The sequence below is a fragment of the Dryobates pubescens genome, chromosome 13 (genome assembly GCF_014839835.1).
Source record: "Dryobates pubescens isolate bDryPub1 chromosome 13, bDryPub1.pri, whole genome shotgun sequence".
Classification (NCBI taxonomy): domain Eukaryota; kingdom Metazoa; phylum Chordata; class Aves; order Piciformes; family Picidae; genus Dryobates; species Dryobates pubescens.
Genome location: NC_071624.1, coordinates 5,670,926 through 5,690,740, shown reverse-complemented (window position 1 = coordinate 5,690,740; position 19,815 = coordinate 5,670,926). Strand labels below are relative to the sequence as shown.

The window sequence follows — 19,815 nt, the reverse complement described above, 5'->3', positions numbered from 1 at the left end:
AAAAAGCCAAAACACCTTCATGTTTGCTCGTTCGACTCAAGCAAGCAATAAATCAAACTAATTTGTCAGCAAGCCCCACGTTGGGCGCCAATAAATGTGGTAGGTTGAGAGAGGGCTTAGCTCTCCCTCCTCCACAGAGTAAGAAACCACAGCTAACTCAGTCGAAGAGCAAAAGCTATATATTTACAAGCATATATGGAAAGCAGGTTATATATAACACAATATATACAGGTATTTACAATATATACACAGAAATACACAGCAAAGACAAATAACACAACAAAAATCCCTCCCTCAGGGAGGGATCCCCTCTTTGGAACCCCCTCTCTCCCCCCCTTACCTCCCTTTTTCCCCAAAAAGGGGTTAGAGAGAGAGAAAGGCAAGTTACTAAGGAAAAGAGTTGTTAGCAAGCTTCAAAAGCCCATGCAGGATTAGTGTTTGCTTATCTGAAGGCCAAGTCCAGCAGTTCGCAGAAGAAGCAGGCAGGGAGAACAGGCTGAAACACCAAACTCCCCCAACTCCCAAACCGAACTGAACTGAGGAAAAAATTTTCCAACCGCTTCACAATCTAAAGCTGAATTTTTGTTTATCAACCAATGAAATTCGTTTAGAATATCAGAATGTTTTGGTTCTAGTACCAAAAACATTAGCCAGTGTGTTCCAGCAGTGTTTGTTCTTAAAGGCACAGCCTCAAACGACCACAATGCTACATGCAAATATTAGAAATGGAGATGAGAAAAAGCTAGTGCCAGCAGCACAAGAATGAGGGGGTTTGGCTCCAAATCAATACTTCAGTAAGTTCCAAATAAATGTGCAGTGATCAGGGATCTCTAACAAATGACTCACATAATACAGTTATTAAACTGGCTTCCACTCCCTGTCATCTGCAAAGCAAGGCAGAGATTTATAAGGAAATGTAATCAAGGAGATGACAAGAAAAAATCTCAAAATCATCCCTGTCCAAACACTGAAACCAAATAGAACCCAGATTACAGGCTAATGTGCAAGAACATTTCTGGATACTATGTGCCAAATGCTAAAATAAAGAACCAGCCACCAGAGATGTAGAAAAAAGCGGTTTGCACAATGCACATGCTAGAGCATAGAAAAAAAGGCCTGTCAAGAGCAATCAATCAAAGCAAAAAACAAAACTTGGAGAGTATGTGTTACACCTTCCTCACTTGTTACAACTAACAGAACTGTGATTCACAGGCAAGATCTGCCTGGTGGTAGCCCTGGGGCAGTACCTTTCCGCTGACTCCTCCCTTTGGACACTCCATAGCTACTGCTATGTGAAGACTGTAGGGAGATTTTATCCTCATTCCTCAGTTCCTTGCCCTCTTCAGAGGCTGAGAGACTAAGGAGGAAGCCCTCTTGCTCCTGGGTTTGGGCATTCTGCTCGTCTACAGCTGTAAGGAGAGAGAAAATGGGTGAGTGCCTCACAGCTGCTCTAGAAAGGAACACCTCCTGCTGATGTAAAAAACCAGTAAGATGGGAGACTCTAAAGGCCCTGAATTCCTTAAAGGAAAGAACAAGAATAACAAAAAACTTTCCTGTATCACTTAACTAAGCTCTGCTCCACAGTTTTTGGAACTGAGCTGGCTTTTTCCTTTGCTGAACTTTTTAGAAGTGAGACTCTAAATAGAAAGTGTCCACCTTTAACGATACAGGAAATCAGGCTTCCTGAGATATAAACTGTGCTACAGGTGATGGGCTTCCATTTATTTGCATTTGGATGTTGCCAGAAATTCTAATCAGATGGAGAGTAAATGCTGAATTTAATTAATTTTTTGTTTGCTTAATCTGTACTGGAGCAACGGGAGAAGCCACTGAAAAAGGCACTTGGACACTCAGAAGGAAGAAAGCAAGTAGTGTTTCAAACAGGTGGGCTTGGCAGAGATGATATCCCAACTCAATAGCCAGTCTTACTGAACAGATCCTGTAGCTCAGGAAACCTGTTGTTAATAAAGAATCTTGCTTCTTTCTGGATTAAAGGAAAGGTGTATTTCTCACAAGCCTGTAAAAAGTCACAAGCAGGACACCTCCCAGGCTACCTTTTTCTGCGTGCTCTATTATCTGACGGATGGCTTTTTTCAAGCTGTTGGCTCTCAACATGAGCTGTTCTCGGGGACGGAATATCTGGGGCCGTGCAGTACACGATGAGCCAACCGAGCGGTCGCTGGAAGAATCACAAGCACTGCCTGACCCATCCCCATCTTCTGTTTCTTCTGCAATGGTGGGAGGAGGGTTTGGCAGAGATGAAGATGCTTGAGATTCATCATTCAGTGTCTTCAGCAATGAGTCCAGCTTCTCCTTCAGGACAGAGCACTACAAGGTGAAGAAAGACATCTGAGTAGAACACTAGATTAGATAGCTTTTTCTTTTAGTGCTTGCTGAACTGCTGCTGTCCTAGTTCTCTGAAAACAGAGCAATTTTTCATTTCAGAAGTAGAAACCCAAACATTTTTTTCCCAATTTTACCTTCCTGGCCATGACCTCTGATTCCTCTGAGCTTTCCGTTGCCTTCTCATAGGCTTTCCCTACTCGAGCCACGAAATCCTTCACTGTCTCACAAAGCACCCTAGAGAAAGAAGATAGAAAATCATGCAAGGATCGTCTCAATATTTTCATACTGCAGGTTTCACTTACAGTAGTTGTCCTTTTAATTACTCACTTGGCTGAGGAGATGACCACTGAGTGTTGGTCAGAAGTCAAAATTTTGGACAAATGAGCAGCCACAGAGTCTTCATAGAAGAGAATCTTCTGCACCTGGTGACAGAAATGAGTCACTCTGGTTCTGCCTCCTAACATTATGACATATGCTGTGCAATCCCTGTCTCCCTAGAGAGTAGCTCTTATTCTGTAAGTTTATTTTGCCCAGGAAAAGTACTGTGGTCCAAGGTTCAGTTACTCACCGAAGTCCTGAATGTGATGAAGAAACTAATTCTAAACCTAGAAATCAGCAGCAGCACAGTTCTTGAAGTCTCTGGTCAATTGTGGATCCCAAACTGGTTTTTATGACTGCTATGCAGCCTTTCATAATTTCAACAATTTGATATTGTGACAGCAAATAAAAGTGTCATTTCCTCTCTGGCCCATTCCAAAGCATCTTCTTCTGATGCCTCATTAGGGTTGCTGACTGATAACTGAATATGTCACTGACTCAGAGCCCCTAGATCTTTCTATCTCCTGCTATACCCAAGTCATGGCTCAGGCCTGCTCCACTTGAGCTCAACTGCTGCCACCTATCTCATCTGTTCTCAAACTGTTGCTCACAGCGCCTGCCCTCTGCATCTTAAGAAGTACCTCAGAATCTTCACTGAAATCTTCAGTGACTGTGGAAGTGGAAGCTTGACGAGGGAGTTTCGTTTCATACACCATGATGCTCCACCTGTTGAAAAGGAGGTATAACACTTGTCATTACAATGCAGATGATTTCCTCCTTTATCCAGAGGTTGTACAGGTTAGAATCTCAAAGCAGAACAAATCGCACATTGGCAGGGGCATGACTTATGAAAGATAGCCACAGAGCTACAAAAGGGGTGAACTGGGAGAAGAGGAAAGGATGACACTATGAACTGGGAGAAGAGGAAAGGATGACACTATGAAGAAGCATCCTACAGCACTTTATCCCTCTCTCATGGGCATTATTTGATTCAAGGTAACAGATGCCAAGAGGAAACTCAAAAGATAAGAAACATTTTTAAATGCACAAAGATACATAGGTATATCGATACTAAAGATGTGCATCTGCATTCTACTTTCTGTTCAAAACCAAATTCAAGATAAATTGGTCCAAAGTTATCAAGAAAAGAATTATGTTAACAAAGAAGAAATCATGACTGCAAAGATGACAAATTCAACTGACAAGAACTCTGGAACACAAGAGAAGACAGGTGAGACAAGGCAATTCCACTTATTACTATTCTTCAGACTGTATTTTGTTGCTAAAGGGTGACAGAAGATTATCAAAATCCAGCAGCTGGGCAGAACATAGACTAGACTAGACCAGACCAGGTTGGAAAACACCTTTGATATTATCAAGTCCAACCTATCACCCAACACTATCTAATCGACTAAACCATGGCACTAGGTGCCCCATCCAGTCTCTTCCTAAACACCTCCAGTGATGGTGACTCCACCCCCTCCCTGGGCAGCACATTCCAAGGGCCAATCACTCTTTCTATGAAAAATTTCTTCCTAACATCCAGCCTAAACCTCCCCTGGCACAGCTTGAGACTGTGTCCTCTTGTTCCATTGGTGGTTGCCTGGGAGAAGAGAACAACCCCCACCTGGCTACAACCTCCCTTTAGGTAGTTGTAGACAGCAATAAGGTCTCCCCTGAGCCTCCTCTTCTCCAGGCTAAGCAATCCCAGCTCCCTCAGCCTCTCTTCACAGGGCTTGTGCTCCAAACCCCTCCCCAGCTTTGTTGCCCTTCTCTGGACACATTCCAGCAACTCAACATCTTTCCTAAACTGAGGGACACAGAACTGGACGCAGGACTCAAGTTGTGGCCTAAACGGTGCTGAGTACAGGGGGAGAATGACTTCCCTGCTCCTGGTAGCCTCACTCTTCCTGATACAGGCCAGGATGCCATTGGCCTTCTTGGCCACCTGGGCATACTGCTAGCTCATGTTCAGCTTACTATCAACCAGTACCCCCAGGTCTGCCCAGTTGTCCTGAAAAGGTATTTTCACACAACACTTGAGTATGGGAAGATGTTACTGATAGCTACTCACCTGTCGAGCATCTTTGTACTAGCTCTCTCCAGCTTCTCCAGGATCTGTGGGAGCTGGGTATCATCATCACAAGCAGACCCCCAGCCTAGCACACGGGCAAGGTCATTCCCTGTTCCCAAGGGCAGCACTCCCAGCTGGCACTGCATTAGAGAGAAGGAAAACAAAACTGAAATTCAAATAGGAAACCACAAGTCACAAACAGCCACAAGTAACATGACTGATTCCTTACAGAGTCATTAAAAACCAGCTAGTCCTAGGGAGAGAAGAAAACATTTGGATGGGGAGAACAGACAAAAGTGCATGCAAATAAGGAAAAAGCTCCACTTTTAAAGTTGCTAATTGAGGTAAGCTGGAGCAGCACCTTACTGCAAGTAACCCCTTCTACAGAGGTATTTATTTAACCATCAGGTGGTGCTATTGCTTTTTCTGTCGAATTAGCACAGGTATCTCCAAGATAAAATTGAAATTGGTTAAACCCACTATGATACCTCTACTCCAGTGAAGCTTCTGTTGATCCCAAGACTCAGAAACTACACCATGAGAATTAAAAGAAATAGAGGAGTACCATAACCGTTACGGAACTCCCAGTTTTCTCACTGTACTCCTTTCTGACAGTAAGTCTCTGCTGCATTGGAGCAGGAGTAACCCAGACCTTCTCTAAAGCAAATCCTATCAGAAGAAACTGTGGAGGAGCTCTGGAGATAGGAATGATTAATTAGTCCAGTACTGCTTCTTGTAGAAAAGTACTGCAAGAACACTGATGAGTTGGCTTCAGTCCTGGGGCAAACTACATCTGTATGATCAAAGAAAGTTCTCTTCAATCCATGCTGCTGCCGTTACTGCTTCATCCTTTCACCCAGCCAAGCTCTTTGGGCAGGTACCTGCTTGTGAAGATTGAGGCTATCAATTTCAGAGAGAACCCAGCCAACACTTCCGTCCCCACCGCAAACCAAAATCCGGAAAGTGTCAAACTTCTGGAATAAGCGTAAACTGGAGAACAGGGAGAAAAAGCAAGAGGGAAGAGCAATCAGCTGTCACAGAAAGAAATTATAAACAATTCCAATCTAAGTAATACACATGGCAGATCTGCTTACAGTAGACTCTGATTCCACACTGAATATGGGCCACTGTCAGATTACAAATGAATGAAAATGATTATAAATAAGGAATTACAAATACAGCTGAGTAATTTACAATGGCTTCTCACTACAGAAATATGTCCCAGACATACTCCTCTACTAAAGCAGGAGATTTTTATCTGGATAGAAGAGGAAAGAAGCACATGATAGTTGATTATCTGTTGAATTAATTCCTTTCTGCAGATATGCTGTGTTCAGCCTAACACTAGATATTTCTCCCTGTGTGGAGTGCTCTGATGTCACTGCCTTTGCACTCAGGGCTACTCCAATTAAAGCGAAACAAAACACCATGCAGCCATTCAGTAAGCAGCCACCTGTAAGAGGATGTAAAGCCTCACAAGCTTTACAGCTTCTGAGAAAGCAATGCAAATTAACATTCTGCTGTCTTGGCAGTCCTGCAGGCACCGAACAACTCACCAGCAGGACACATGAATTTCTCCAGACATCCTTTCCTGAAGACTAAAACCAATCTCGGCTCAAGCTGTTTGAAACCTTGCTTCTTCCTGAACACATTCCAGAACTGCTGGCTTTTATTTTGGTTTTGTGCATATGTATTTTTAAAAATTATTATTACATAAGCAGGATTTGCTGTAACACATGAAAATCAGTATTTCTTCCAGCATTGATGACACTTGCAAAATAGCTATCAGAAATGGCAATGTTTTACAGTACAGTTTGACTGCCACTAGCTGGGGATATTTAAATTGTCAAGAAGTAGCTTTCACCCTGAAGTATCATTTCCTTCTTCAGAAATTATGCAAGAACAGATGTTTGGGAAGTGTGCACCAGAGCTTGAGAAAATAATTGATACCCTCCCTTCCTTCCTTCTGCTTAACATGGAGGAGAAGGAGAAAAATATTTCATTTTTAAAATTTTCTATACATTATTTATCAGGCAAAGTCATCCTCTGGACAGCATGCTGCAGATTTAAAGACCAGCGTTTTGCAATGCATTATGACAAGAAATTACAATAGTTCTCCAGAGAGCAGGACCTAGTGGCCACTCACCTGGGAATGGACATTCCCAGATTTAGCACCCTGCACCTACAGGTCTTAATCATAAGACTTTAATCACATTTAGAGAAATACGAAGGAAATTCACCTTGTGTTGGCTGTTATTATAAGAAGCACCAACTCACTACAAGTTACTAAAATATGAAGCAATAAAGAAACATTTGGAAGGGGAGAAACTAGACACCAAACATTTTCTTTTTGAAACAGAGCTGCAGAAACAACCAAAGGAATTTATTCCACAGATATTCTAGTGTAAACAAGCCTGAAATGTCATGTAGATCCCAGAGCACAACAAACTTTACCAAAAGCATTCTTAAGTGATATTTCCCCAGTATCACCATAAAATCTTTAAGGAATGGAAGTTTTACATGTTTCCCAGGTAAGTTATTTCTGGATAAATCTCATTTTGACATTAATTATTTGCCATCTATGACATTTGTGTGTTAACAGGATTTAACTGAAGATAACTGCCTTTAACACTACATCAGGATGCCTGCTGCAAGCCTGTTTGCTGACAGGTTTTCTTCCTCAAGCTTTCCATGCTTGGTCTTCCAGGGGAGTGTTTCTGGAATTCCCCCCAAACCCCTCAAGCTGTCCTGCTGCTGAATTGAAATAATAACCTTTTTCAACATTTTTGGGTTTAGCTAATCAGTAACACTAAAAAATGAATAGGGAAACTCCTCCAAACTTCACAAAATCACAGAATCACAAAACATTAGGGCCTGGAAGGGACCTCAAAAGATCACCAAAGTCCAACCGTCCCTGCCAGAGCAGGATCACCTATACCAGATCACGTAAGAATGCATCCAGGCAGGTTTTGAATATCTCCAAATAGAAGACTCCACAACCCCCTAGGCAGCCTGTTCCAGTGTTCTGTCACCCTCACAGTGCAATTTTTTTCCTTCATGTTTACATGGCACTTCCTATGCCTCAATTCCACCCACTGCCCTGTCATTGGGTACTTCCTATGTGTTCAGTCTTCTCTGAGGAATAGGTCCCTTGTGTTTGACAATGAGCTTACAGTCAAATAAAATCACTCATACTTTTCAGGTATTTACAAGAAATGTATGCTTCCATAGAATATCAGCTTACCCAAGGTGAGGTCCTCCATTCATGAGATCAAAGACCTGGGCTGGATTCAGTAGCTGTTTGAACCTTCGCAGAAATTTTACACCTTGGTTGTCTCCACTTTTTGAGTTGACAAAAACCAACAAAGGGCTTGTACAAGAAGGGGGGCAAGTAGCTTTCCAGAAACCTGTTAGGGAGAAGAGGAGAGAGTGGGAGGGAGGAAAAGCCAAGAGATTTGAAGCTGTCCATGGATATGGAGCAAGAAAAAACCCCAACATCTCACATCGCAGTACAGCTATGAAGCTAATACTTTCCTTGTGCATACGACACTTGGTGGGTAAATGCTCTCAATCCAGCATGAACCACACTTCATGCTGCACCAAATGTCACACTCATCTCCTAGCAGTATGCCAAAATTTTTAGCTTCCTCAACCTTCTCAAACTGCTTCTGCAATGTAGTTGTTCTCAATAAATTTGAACAGCCACAGCTCAGCAAGCACCAACAGTACAGGGTAATAAACCGAATGCAAAAGCAAAGCAAACAGTTCACTGCCATACTTGACTAATGTCTTCCAGTTTGGAATTTCAGCAACATCAAAAGCAGAATTTTCAGTTGGCAGAGCCTGGCACTAGCAGTGCTAGCTGAAGGGACTGTGACTCGAGGAAGAGAAAGAAAGCACTACTTACTGGTGTTACTTACCATCTGAATCAATGCTGTTAAGAGCAGTAGGAGGAATGACAGATACTTTGCATAGCCCAAGAGGGCACTTGTTCGGCAACAACTCTTTACATGCTGTGTGTACCTGAAAACACCATCATAAAGACATAGGTCATTCAGACTCTTCTGGGTGCTGTGGTATAACTCATAAAGCTACCAAAGAAGAGGCTGTAAAGGAAGAGTAAGAAAGGAAGAGGCGGGGAGGAATCCAGGGAAATGTAAATAAAGTTATTTTAAGAATTATCTAATTACAGTATTCCACTAATTCTTCTGTATCCATTAATATGTATTTTTGCTGCCATTGTATGGGACTAGCACTATGAGTGTTGACAGGACCAGACAACAGATTCTGTGTCTTTAAGAACTTTCAGGCATTCTGCCTTCAAAATCCTAGCCTCAGTTGAGTGATCCCAAGTAGCGATAGAAGAAAAAGCCGGGAATTCAAGAAAACAAGAATGTAAAATACAAAACTCAAAGAAAGAGTGAACTGAGAGGTTAAGAGAATAATAGATTCATAAAGCCACCCAAAAAGGAAGTAACAAAGTAGAGCTGGGCATTTCAGTTACTTCTGGTGCACAAATATGGCAAGATAAAGGAGTTGCTTAGGGTTTGAGCCCTCAACCCCCATATTATAAACATGTCTTTTGTGACACTTCTCTTATTAATATTATAAACATCTGGAAATATAGCAAGATCTGCACTCCTGCAGTGGTTAGGCAAACCCCCCCTATTGCAATGGGAAAGAAAACTGCTATTATTAAAACAGCTCAGTATTCCGTCTTGTCCTTTTTTTTGTTGTACCTTTTCAACTCCTGGAAACAACAAATAATACCTCCTCAAAACCCAGCATCTTCCCTGCTACACTTATTGCAATTGAATTCTTCTATGAAAGCTCACTATCAAAAGAGAATGAGCTTGCAGAGAAGCCAGATTCATGGTCTTACTTTCATGTACCACAATGATACTTGTCAGAACCAATTCAAATGTCTATCTTTTGCAGGCTGTATATCATCTGGGTAAAGAATAATAAAGTCCTTCATAGTAAATTCTGACAGCAGAGTTAGAAATTTCATTCTAAGTGTCATTAAAAGAACACAACCAAATAGCTGATCAAAGACTACCCCTAACTAAAATGGTCGTGTTTATTCAACTCACCATGGCTTTGCACCAAAGGCAGCGCCAGTCTTGCAGACGTAGGACACTGCCACAGGTCTTATCACACACAGTGCATTTGGCACTCACAGGCAGGTTTCCTTCCAACCACTGATGTGGCATTGAGATCTGCAAGTCATACAGAAGGCAAGAAGCATTATGGACTTTGCAGTGTGCAACTCCAGGGTGCAGGATGCACTCTGGCAGTGAGCCATACAGAGAGGCAAATCTGAATGTGGACTGTTTAAAGACAGCAAAGGCCATTTCCAGAAAACACCTGTTTGGGCATTTTACATCACACTCAAGCACAAACAGATCTGATGACTTGCCGCAGGCAGTAGTGACTTGCATGATGCATGTCATATGCTAAGGTATTGTTCCAACCACTCCCTTATCTTTCTTTTGCCAAAACTCAGACCAGGCTCCCCATGCCTCAGATTACTTAACCTCGACTCCTCCAGTCCGTATCAGGAGCCTCTTCCTATTAAGGAGTCCTTGCTACCCTGGTTGGACTTTTCACACAGAATCTCATGCTCTGACATTAAAGGCCTTTCCTGCAACCCTAGCAGATAAAGGCAGAATTTGCTGTTTGTACAGTGAAGAAAACTGTACAGCACATACCAGTGTTTCCACAGCAAGCTAAGGCTAAAAGAGTTAAGATTAACACCTACCCCATCTTCATCCTCAATGATATCCTTCCCGATAGAGGCTAGAGTTGTCCACTTGCAGTTATTGGTTGCCCGCACAGCACACCGCTTGTGGGCTTTAAACTTGCACACTAGAGAGGAAGAGAAGAATATATTCACCTTGCTTTATAACATGCAGAGTGGCAGTCTGTTCAAAAGCTTTCATGAGTGACCATATTTGGCTCCAGAAGAAAGCGAAGGCACACACTACCTTTGTTAGCACCACCAAAATCTTTGGCTCTTAGTGTACTAAGATGAGCTATTAATTTTTGCCTTGTCACTTGTGCTAGTTGCTTGCACAAAGCCTAGCTATCACATTGTTGAACTTGCCATGATTTACATACTCATACACTCCTGCATCCTTTTACACAGTGTGGGTGTAACCTCATTCACCTGGCAAGTATAAGTAGGGTGCAGCCAGGCCTGTCGCCTATGCCAAAGCTAAAAAAGGAATTACCTTCTGGCATTCAAACACTTAACAGGGATGTCCTTAAAATATGATTGTTCTTATGAACAGGAAAATTCTCATGCACATTCCATCTGATACATCAGAAGTACATGCCTGTTCCCTTCAGAGGCATGATTTTATTAAAGGATGGCAGTAGTTGGGTATGTGGAAGGGGGGGGAGGGGGGGGGAAAATCAGCTTTAATACTATTAGGTCCAACAGTAAAACAAGCAGAAAAACATCATCACATCTATTACCATTTTACAAAATGCCAAGATCCTTATCTTGACTTCTGCAGGAATATTCTCTGTGAAGCCAAAGGGATTCAGTAGCAAAGGGTTTTAGGATCAGGTCCAGAAAAGTCTTCTGGGCTCACACAGAGCCTACAGCTCTCTCAAGTTTATTCTGCATTGCTTTTCTGCATCTCTTTGTAGACTGTCAACGCTCCTCTTACATTATCTCAGGAACACGGCACTAGCTCTAAAGTTGTTCCCAGAAGAGGAGAGAAGACAGCAGGCTCACCTTCACACGACAGCCCGTGTGATGTGACTCCAGACAATGCCTCCCGACACACGTTGCAGTAGGTGGGCCGAGCGTGTGAGCAGGCGTACCAGTTATGCATCCCTGAGAAATGATCCATGCTGTACTGGGTAGACTAATAAAATAAATGTATTACAACAAAGTTTAAAGTAAAGTACCAAGACGTTTTTTCCTTCTCCTTGAGACAAAGACTTGTACCTAGCAGTCAGGAAAGGCAGAAACAAAGCATTTTAACTTGGGAAGAGTAGGCCAGATGCAGTTTATACACTAGATATAACTCAAGAATGTCTTTAAGCCAAAAAAGACTACTTGAAGAAGATGCCACAACTTCATTCCTGCTCCTATTCTACGTCCCATTCTTGTATCACTACAACTGTGTGTAAGGAAATGAACTGGAGAATCTGTCTGCTGAAAAGCGGATTCTTGTCTTCACTATTTTCTATTGGATGAAGTTTTCATCACGATCAGTTCCCCAATCTGGTTCATTGAGTGGCAGAAGAATGCTTGTGCCAGCATAAGCAAGGAGACAACAGGAGACAAGCATCAGAGTGAGGAAAACACAGAACAGTTTCTTTTGGTGGCTGAGCTGGTCTAACTACAGCCCCAGTTGCACTGAAGTAGGCAGAATACCAAGCAGGCTAGACACGAATTAGGACTGGGAAGTTAACTGTTTTATAACCTACCCATGCACTGCAAAGTACTCTCTAAATTACCAAGGGAAAGAATATAATGCCACAAGTACTCTTTGGAGAATCACTCCAGTGTACTTGGGGTAGTTTTTACGGAGGGCTCAATACTATACCCATTACAGTCAATAAAAATAACTTCTGAAGTTGACTCCAATATCAAAATGAACTGTTACTGAGGAGATGAGGCACAGAGTGAAAAGGAACACAAGTTCCTATTACCTCAAAATGTTCACGGTTTTGTACAGTCTTCAGTGCTGCAATCCAATCTTCCATCTCTTTTCTGTTATCAGCACAAAGGATGAGCTTCCGACACGGAGTGATAATCTGAAGAGCGAGAGAAAATTGTTAACAGAGTATATTCTGGGCATGTGAGAGATGGCAAGAGAACACACCATCACTAGCATAGTTCACTGGATATAGATATAGAAGATACCTTAATTCCCTCATGAATGCACAGAGCCACAGATATTTTAGCTGTCCTTCCCAATGCCAAGCAAAGAAACTGCTCATATCCAAATAACAGCACAAGTGAAGCACAGAGCAGTAGGAGTTAACATGTAACATGTGCAGATTTTGCATACGTTTTAAGTACGTAATGACTATTAAAATTTGCAATGACATTAAAACCTTGTTAGCAGCATAATGTAAGATTCTAGCTGTTAATGAATTAGATAACATACCCTGCAACATCATACTAAGAATCTGTTTAGAAGGAAGAGGAGAGAAATCAAACAAAATAAAAAATCTAGAAGAGAAAGCACTGCATTTTGAACCCCCCATGTTTCCTGAAAGCTCATTCTACATTTGTCATATAAAAGATATTCCAACAAATGTTGCACTAGTAGCGGGAGGTAGTAGTGAGCTTCCCTTCCTCTAAAAATACTGTCCCCTGGGCTAACTCCCATGCATTAATTACTCTGTGTTAAATGAACAGTACAGTGTTTTAACCAGCCAGTAGAAAACATGCATGGTGGCTAAAGCTCTTCTCTGCCCATCAAGGCAGACCAATGCTCTCTCTTTTCGTCAGACGGGGGCAGCAGAGAGAAACAAAAGCTCCCTGCTGTCCACAGGGCTGTCCATTCAGCTGAGGTCCAGACTAGACTATGAATCAACATTTATTCTTCCTAAGACAAAAGTATTTCTTCCCACACTATAGTTATCTTACAGCATCTCTTTGTGTACACCTCTGTTCTGATCTCCATCAAACTGACTTCTTAAATTAGAATAGCATTGAAGTGTTGGCAAGATCAGGTCATTCCTTTTAGAAACAAGTTTTGTTACAGAGCATTCTATCTTGGACAAAATTACCTGATCTGTATCAATTGTAAGCAAACAGAAATAAATATTTACAATTTTCTAGAAGGGAAACTTTGAAGAACTTCCCTCTTTCCTGACATTTCCTTTAAACAGTTCCAAACTTATTCCCAAAGAAGGCAATCAACAGGAATCTTTTTTCATTCCTCGGGAAGATGAAAGAGTGCGTGGTTAGCTGCATTTCCATGAAAAACTCAGCTATGTAAGAACAGCTACCCTAGAGAAACCTAGTAGCATGAAATATTACTGCAAAAATCAATGTGAAGTTACAGAAGAAGGAGCAGCATCTCTGAAGTCCTGCTTAGAGGATGCAGATTTTTTTACCCTGAAAGTAAAACCAAGTTTAAATAATGTGTTCAGACAGCACATGGTCCCACTTTTTTCCGTCTGGCAGCAAAGTCAAGAACATCTATAGCTGCATATATACAGCAGCATGCTGTATTATGTAATGTCCAAACATCCTAGGACAAATCATCCAAGGATCTTTCATTACTTTAAAACCAGCCAGCCTTCACAAGGAAAAGCCACTGGCACGCTCTTGGGTAGAGAGGAAAAATAATTTAAAACTGTTGGCCAAATTAATGTATTACCATCTTGATCCCATTTCAAAATACTACACTTCAGTGCTGTCCTTTTCCTTACTTTTTGCCCTTTTTTAAAAAATAAAAAGGTAAATGCAAAGTACATAGCAGTATTTTGAAGTCACCTTGGAAGATATAAAAACTAAAATATTGGCAGAAAATACAGAACTGCAGACAATCCTTTGATAAGAATAATTTCTGAGGCTAGTAACTGAAGAGACTGCCCAGTATGGAAAAATCAGTCAATACTTCTTAAGTCATCTACTGTATCACCATAAAAATCCCTACATTCAGTGCTGGACAGTCCTCTGTTCAAAGAACAAAGTTAAAGCTTTTAATACAAGAGGACAAACAAAGAGATCAAGAAGATTTTCCATATTTGAATCATCCAGACAAAGAGTCACAGAATTAGAATAAAGGGTCTGTTGTGTAACTACAAAACCGCAAATAAAATACAACTTTGTGCACGAGAAATTTATGAAGAGCACTGCCTGCTAGGCAGTTCTAAAGCAACATTTGCATTGGGATTTGGTGGTATCCTCAGAGACAGGAAATAAAAGAATATAATCTTAACACCTCACTCCTATTCAAAGAAGGACAAAGAGGGACAATTCAGGCTTCATTGTGAGGGACAGGTAAGATTTTAATGTAACCAGTCTAACAATTCATTGGGGAAATTAAGAAACCATACAACCCTGGTTTTCTGATTAACATGCAGTGGTGTTAAACATTTTAATGAGGTTAATTAGGAATCCAGAAACACATTAACAGGGACACTTCCTTCACACAGCGGTTCAACAGTCCTCAGCTTTCATCTAGCCTCAGGCACACAACAGCAAACATGAGCACCTTGTGAGCCACAGACACTCCTGCACTCCCGGCAGCCAGGGGTCTTGTACCCGCACAGGCTGGTGTGCAATAGGCATGTCAGGGCAGAACTGAGATGAACAGCAACATGCTCTCACTCACAGGGAAAGAAAAACACCCATCCTACCACATTTATTTCCATCTACTTGAGCCAGTAATTGCGACTCCAGACATCCACCTGTTGAAGGATACTAACAGAGGGAGAAAGGCTATTACATACACTGCACTTTCTAGATGAGACCGACGACCAAGCTAACATCTCACATAGAAAAAAAAACAAAAAAACATCCTTCTTGTCATCTCCAAGAGGCCACAGCAATCTTCCCACTGAAAAGCTGTCCTCTCCCAGCCATAGAGCATGGGGTGCTTGCTCAGCTTCAGCCGGTGTGCGCCGACGCTCTGAACACAAGGCTTGGGTATCCCTGCTGGCAAAGGTGGCGAGTAGGGAGCACGGTCCAGCTATTTTTTATGTTCCGGCTACAGCTTTGACTAACATCCTGGAACAGTAAATTCCACAGGATGACGACGCACTAGGTGAAATAGCACTTCCTTTTATTTGTTCTAAATTTACAAAGCAGTAATGTCATCCAGTGACCTCTTGTTCTCATGTAAACGGAGAGCATAAAAACAATAATCTGATTGCTTTGGAGTTAGGATGGGGGCTGCCTCGCAAGGAGTTAAAAGAACCACAATAAAAAGTTTTAAGATTCATTTATAATCTCATAGATTTTTGGCCTGTTTGGGGATTGGCAAAACTCTGAATGTTCCTGCCTTGAACCAGCTCAGAATTTTATCTAGATGTGAGCAGTTACGTAAATTGAAGTGCTTGGTCTTCCTAAAAAGGGAATACAAAAAACGAACATACATTTTTTGATCCTAAATGCTATTGAGCCTTGTAGTGTCGTTCTTTAGATTTCACTCTTCAGCGGGAGCTGCATGCCCAGGTACCCACGTGCCCAGAACTTACCATAAGGTGATTTTATTGAGATCTAGAAGTGACCAGCAAAGCAGCTCTTGAACAGTCACAGGGACAAAAATACCTGCCAATGCCTCTAATCAATCCTTAAAAGCCACATGGATGGGAATGGCAGGGTGGCTTAAAAACATTTCAAAACAGGACACAGCTTAATTTGCAAACTCCTCACTGTGCATGAGATCCTAGCAAAACCTTCTGCAAGAATTATGGTGACAACTACCCACCAAGTCACCCCTCTGCAGACAGTTATGTGCCCTCTATGCAGATGAGTCATCTCAAGTCTGTTGGAGAAATGCAGTTTTCAGGCTTGCTCACTTGAAATCCAAAAACTCCAATCTGGAAAAAGCCATGCTTTCACTGCCTGTCTTGTGCACAAACTGATTCTCCCCTGGCACCTCCAAATGTTAGCTCCATCTCCTTTGTCTCTTCATACAGCACATGCCCTCTTACCAGCTGTTAACCCCCCTGTCGTATTGACCCACACCTCCTTGTCCAAAACTAACACCAGTTTACTGACATTCCAAATGAGGCCAGCTGGCAAACAACAGAGCCAACGAAAGAAAATTTCCCATTTTGCATTCTAAAAATGGACTGGATGTCCCTGGATGTCCTTCCCCAATGAACAGCTGTGAATAATTGGATTAGAAAGGCAGTCCAAAAAGACTTCTTATATTAGACCAAATTTTAAACAGCAATCTGCTATACTTCACCCTTTAATGTTTCACTGTACTGAGCAAGCTTTCTCCACCAAACAGCTGGAGCCTAAACTTCATTCTCTGGTCTTGCTGCTACCAAAGACAACTGTACCATCTCTGCTCACTTCCTCTTTCAGCGTTTTCTGGCTGCCCAGAAACTTCTCAGCAAAGCAGTAACAGTCAGCAAAACAGGCATCAGGACTGTTTAGTATCAGGCTAGATCTCATGAGCTAAGAGACCACAAAAGATGGTAAACCCAGTTAAAATTAGAGTGGCCAAATCATGGAGCTGGCCAAAGAAATGCTGTGGTGAGGAGACACGGGGGACGGACACGATGACACATACAGCTTGGCTAAATATAGTTTCTCTGATGTGAGATGTTTCTCAAGAGTGACCAAAACTGGGTGTCAGAGAACACCTGTTCTTTCTGACTGCTTCCTTTTGGTCACATCCTGTTCAAATACAGTCTTATGTTCAAAGGTGCTAGCCATAAATCCTCCAAAGAGATTACTCCGAACACTTGATGACTTGGGTACAGGGACAGAAGGAATTTCTGGAGTTGAAAAGATCTAGGAATTGCAACTAGAAAAAAAATAGAATAGCTGCAAGAACAATGCTGATGCAGGCAAAAGCTTCAGCTTCATGATGTATGGCAGGGAAAACGTCCACCATCTGTAGCTAACTGCTATGTCTGCTTTTGTATAGTGGAGTATACTCTTCTGTCCCATGAACCCAAATGCTCAGGAAGGAAAATTGGGTGAGATTATAATGAGGACCCAGCCATTTTACCCACTTCAGCTCCTGTCCCAGCAACAGTGATAGCTAAATGAACACTTATATAAGTTAAAACACCTTGTCTATGCTCATCAGCAAGATTCACAAACCAGTAAAGTCACTCTGTTTCAAACTCTACTGCTGAACTCAGAGGGCAAAATGGACTAAATGTGGCTGCAGCAAAGCTACTCCCTCAGCAAATATAGAAAGTGAAAAAGATACGTGTGAAAAGGATGAAGGAAGGAAAAGGCAAGTATGAACTTCAGACTCGATCCAGCCCTTTATTCCCCAAATCTCCTTGATGTCAGCTTCTGAATCAATCTGGAGTTATGGATCAGGCCAGCAAAGCCTCACACAGCAAGCTGGCATGATTGTAGTAGGTCTCTATAGCCTGGGAGAGAGAAATAATATGAGAATCAATGCTTACACTCACAGAGGACCTGGGCTTGCCTTCTTCCACAGAAAACACCCCCCTTCCCATGTGTAATTCAGCTTTCACCCAGATTTGCTAACCAATTCACTGCAGAGGTCAGCTAGAGCTCTTTTAAGAATTGCACCAATCCTCCTTCCTCAATACATAGATGCTGCCCTGGAAGGGAAAGAATAAAGAAGCTTTTCATATGACAATGCAAGAATGCACCAATTGTTGCATTTATTTTCATAGTGCAGGATCCTTATCTCCTGCTAAAATGACCATCTTCCACCTATGGAAACTCTCATTTTTATCAAATAAAAGAAGCAGGTAATGTTCTTATAGCTGTGCCAAATTCTGCATTTCCCCCAGCACTTCCCTCCCCGCCTCCAAATAACAGTAACAGGATTTTCCTCAAAGCTCCAAGTGCCCAAAATCCAGGACAGCCCATTCCCATAGAAAAATAGGTACTGTACATGGTGTAGTCTCTTTAGGATCACTTAAACATCCTTAGATTCATTCAACTTGCAGTATGTGCCTTGTCTGCCAGTGGGCTGCAACTGACTAGTGCATCTTCTCTGGCAGGGGGTTGGACTAGATGATCTGTCCAGGTCCCTTCCAACCCCTAATACTCTGTGTTTCTGTGTGAATCTGGTATCTTCTCTGAGTACTGCAGCTGTGCTGTGCCTGCAGATCAAGTTCAATTCACACTGCCCCTCCATCTGAGCTTTCTCCTAGTCCCTATCTTCCCTGACACTGCAGCAGTGAAGTAGATGAGACAGCATTCCCTGGGAAAATGACCATCTCTCATACCAGGGTCACATTCCCACATGCTTCTGGAAACTGTTCCTAAACAAGGCACATTCCTGTTCTTGGCAATTGGTAAGAGAAGCATAAAGAACTGGAGTTTAGGACTTTCGCAAGCACTTGAGAGATGGCTGTTGGCAGGTAGGAAACGCAGACAATCCTTGTTAATTCATGTCTGTTAATCACTAGAGATCTACATGGATGGAGCAATACCAAACAGGAATCCACAGGGCTGCACAGCTCTGTTATCCACTTGCTCTTCCTTCTTCATCTGTTTTCCAAAGGACACAGTCCTGCCAGGAAAAGACTTCTCCAGCAGAACCATTCAGAAAGCATACCACACATCAGAGAAACCTTCCTACTCATTCAAACAGAAGCAAAACCATCAAGAACACAGGGGCAGGTCAAGATTCCCCAGTGACAGAGCTGCTGTCTCGGTGGGCTCATACACATCAAGGCTAGCAGCTAATAAATCAGAGGTTCAAGCAATAAAAGTCCTTGTACACAGTAGGAAAATGACCTGTTACTGATCGCTAGTAACAGCTCCTCACAGCCCCCTAACCTCAGCTGCATTAAAAAGAGGCTGGTACCTAGCACAAAAGGAAACAAATAGTTTACATCAGGCTGATGAACTTTCTACACTGGGTCACCAGGCAAACACCAGTCCGGTTTCATGCACAACAGCAAAGCCATCACAAGCACCACAACTGGAAAAAACACCTCATTTCTATGAATATTATTAGCAAACCTCTCCATATATGTCAAATTTATCCCAAGTAAAGATGTGCATAAAAAGTATTTTTCTTCCTGGGCAGCTACCAAATAAAACTAAACCCATCATATTTTCAAATGACCTCCTGTTGACCATAGGTTGTTCCGCCTTGGCATCCTCACCTGGAAAGGGGAGGAGAGGCTGGAATCTGCACCGTGCTCAGGAAGGTAGAGAAAACACCAACACAGCACAAAGGATACAGAGAGCTGAGATTATCACACAAAAGCTCCTAGTGTTCAGGCACAAGGGCAACAACAGACTGTAATTTCAAAGCAGTCTACTTCCCTCTAGGGAAACAAAAGGTCTTCACAAACAGCTGCCTTTGCTTGCCAGCTCTCTATCCATCCCATCTCACAGCAAAACTCATACAGCTCAGTCTGACCTCTTCCTCTACAGTAGCTTCATTTTTCTCTAAACCTCCTAGCAT

The 19,815-nt window shown here is 42.2% G+C and overlaps 1 protein-coding gene across 4 annotated transcripts in view; it reads right to left on the bottom strand.

Annotated features, from left to right (window-relative positions):
- Nucleotides 1-19,815, bottom strand: part of DGKD (diacylglycerol kinase delta) — a 63,110-nt gene that overhangs the window by 19,935 nt on the left and 23,360 nt on the right. For all 4 annotated transcript variants that reach the window (XM_054167089.1, XM_054167087.1, XM_054167085.1 and 1 more), the window contains 13 exons: nt 12,410-12,514; nt 11,484-11,616; nt 10,500-10,606; nt 9,832-9,957; nt 8,659-8,761; nt 7,983-8,145; nt 5,620-5,728; nt 4,739-4,878; nt 3,306-3,390; nt 2,674-2,768; nt 2,481-2,580; nt 2,055-2,328; nt 1,248-1,409 (listed from right to left, as the gene is read on the bottom strand). In XM_054167089.1, coding sequence (XP_054023064.1) covers nt 1,248-1,409; nt 2,055-2,328; nt 2,481-2,580; nt 2,674-2,768; nt 3,306-3,390; nt 4,739-4,878; nt 5,620-5,728; nt 7,983-8,145; nt 8,659-8,761; nt 9,832-9,957; nt 10,500-10,606; nt 11,484-11,616; nt 12,410-12,514 — 1,702 coding nt within the window. The remainder of the gene's footprint in view (nt 1-1,247; nt 1,410-2,054; nt 2,329-2,480; nt 2,581-2,673; nt 2,769-3,305; nt 3,391-4,738; nt 4,879-5,619; nt 5,729-7,982; nt 8,146-8,658; nt 8,762-9,831; nt 9,958-10,499; nt 10,607-11,483; nt 11,617-12,409; nt 12,515-19,815) is intronic.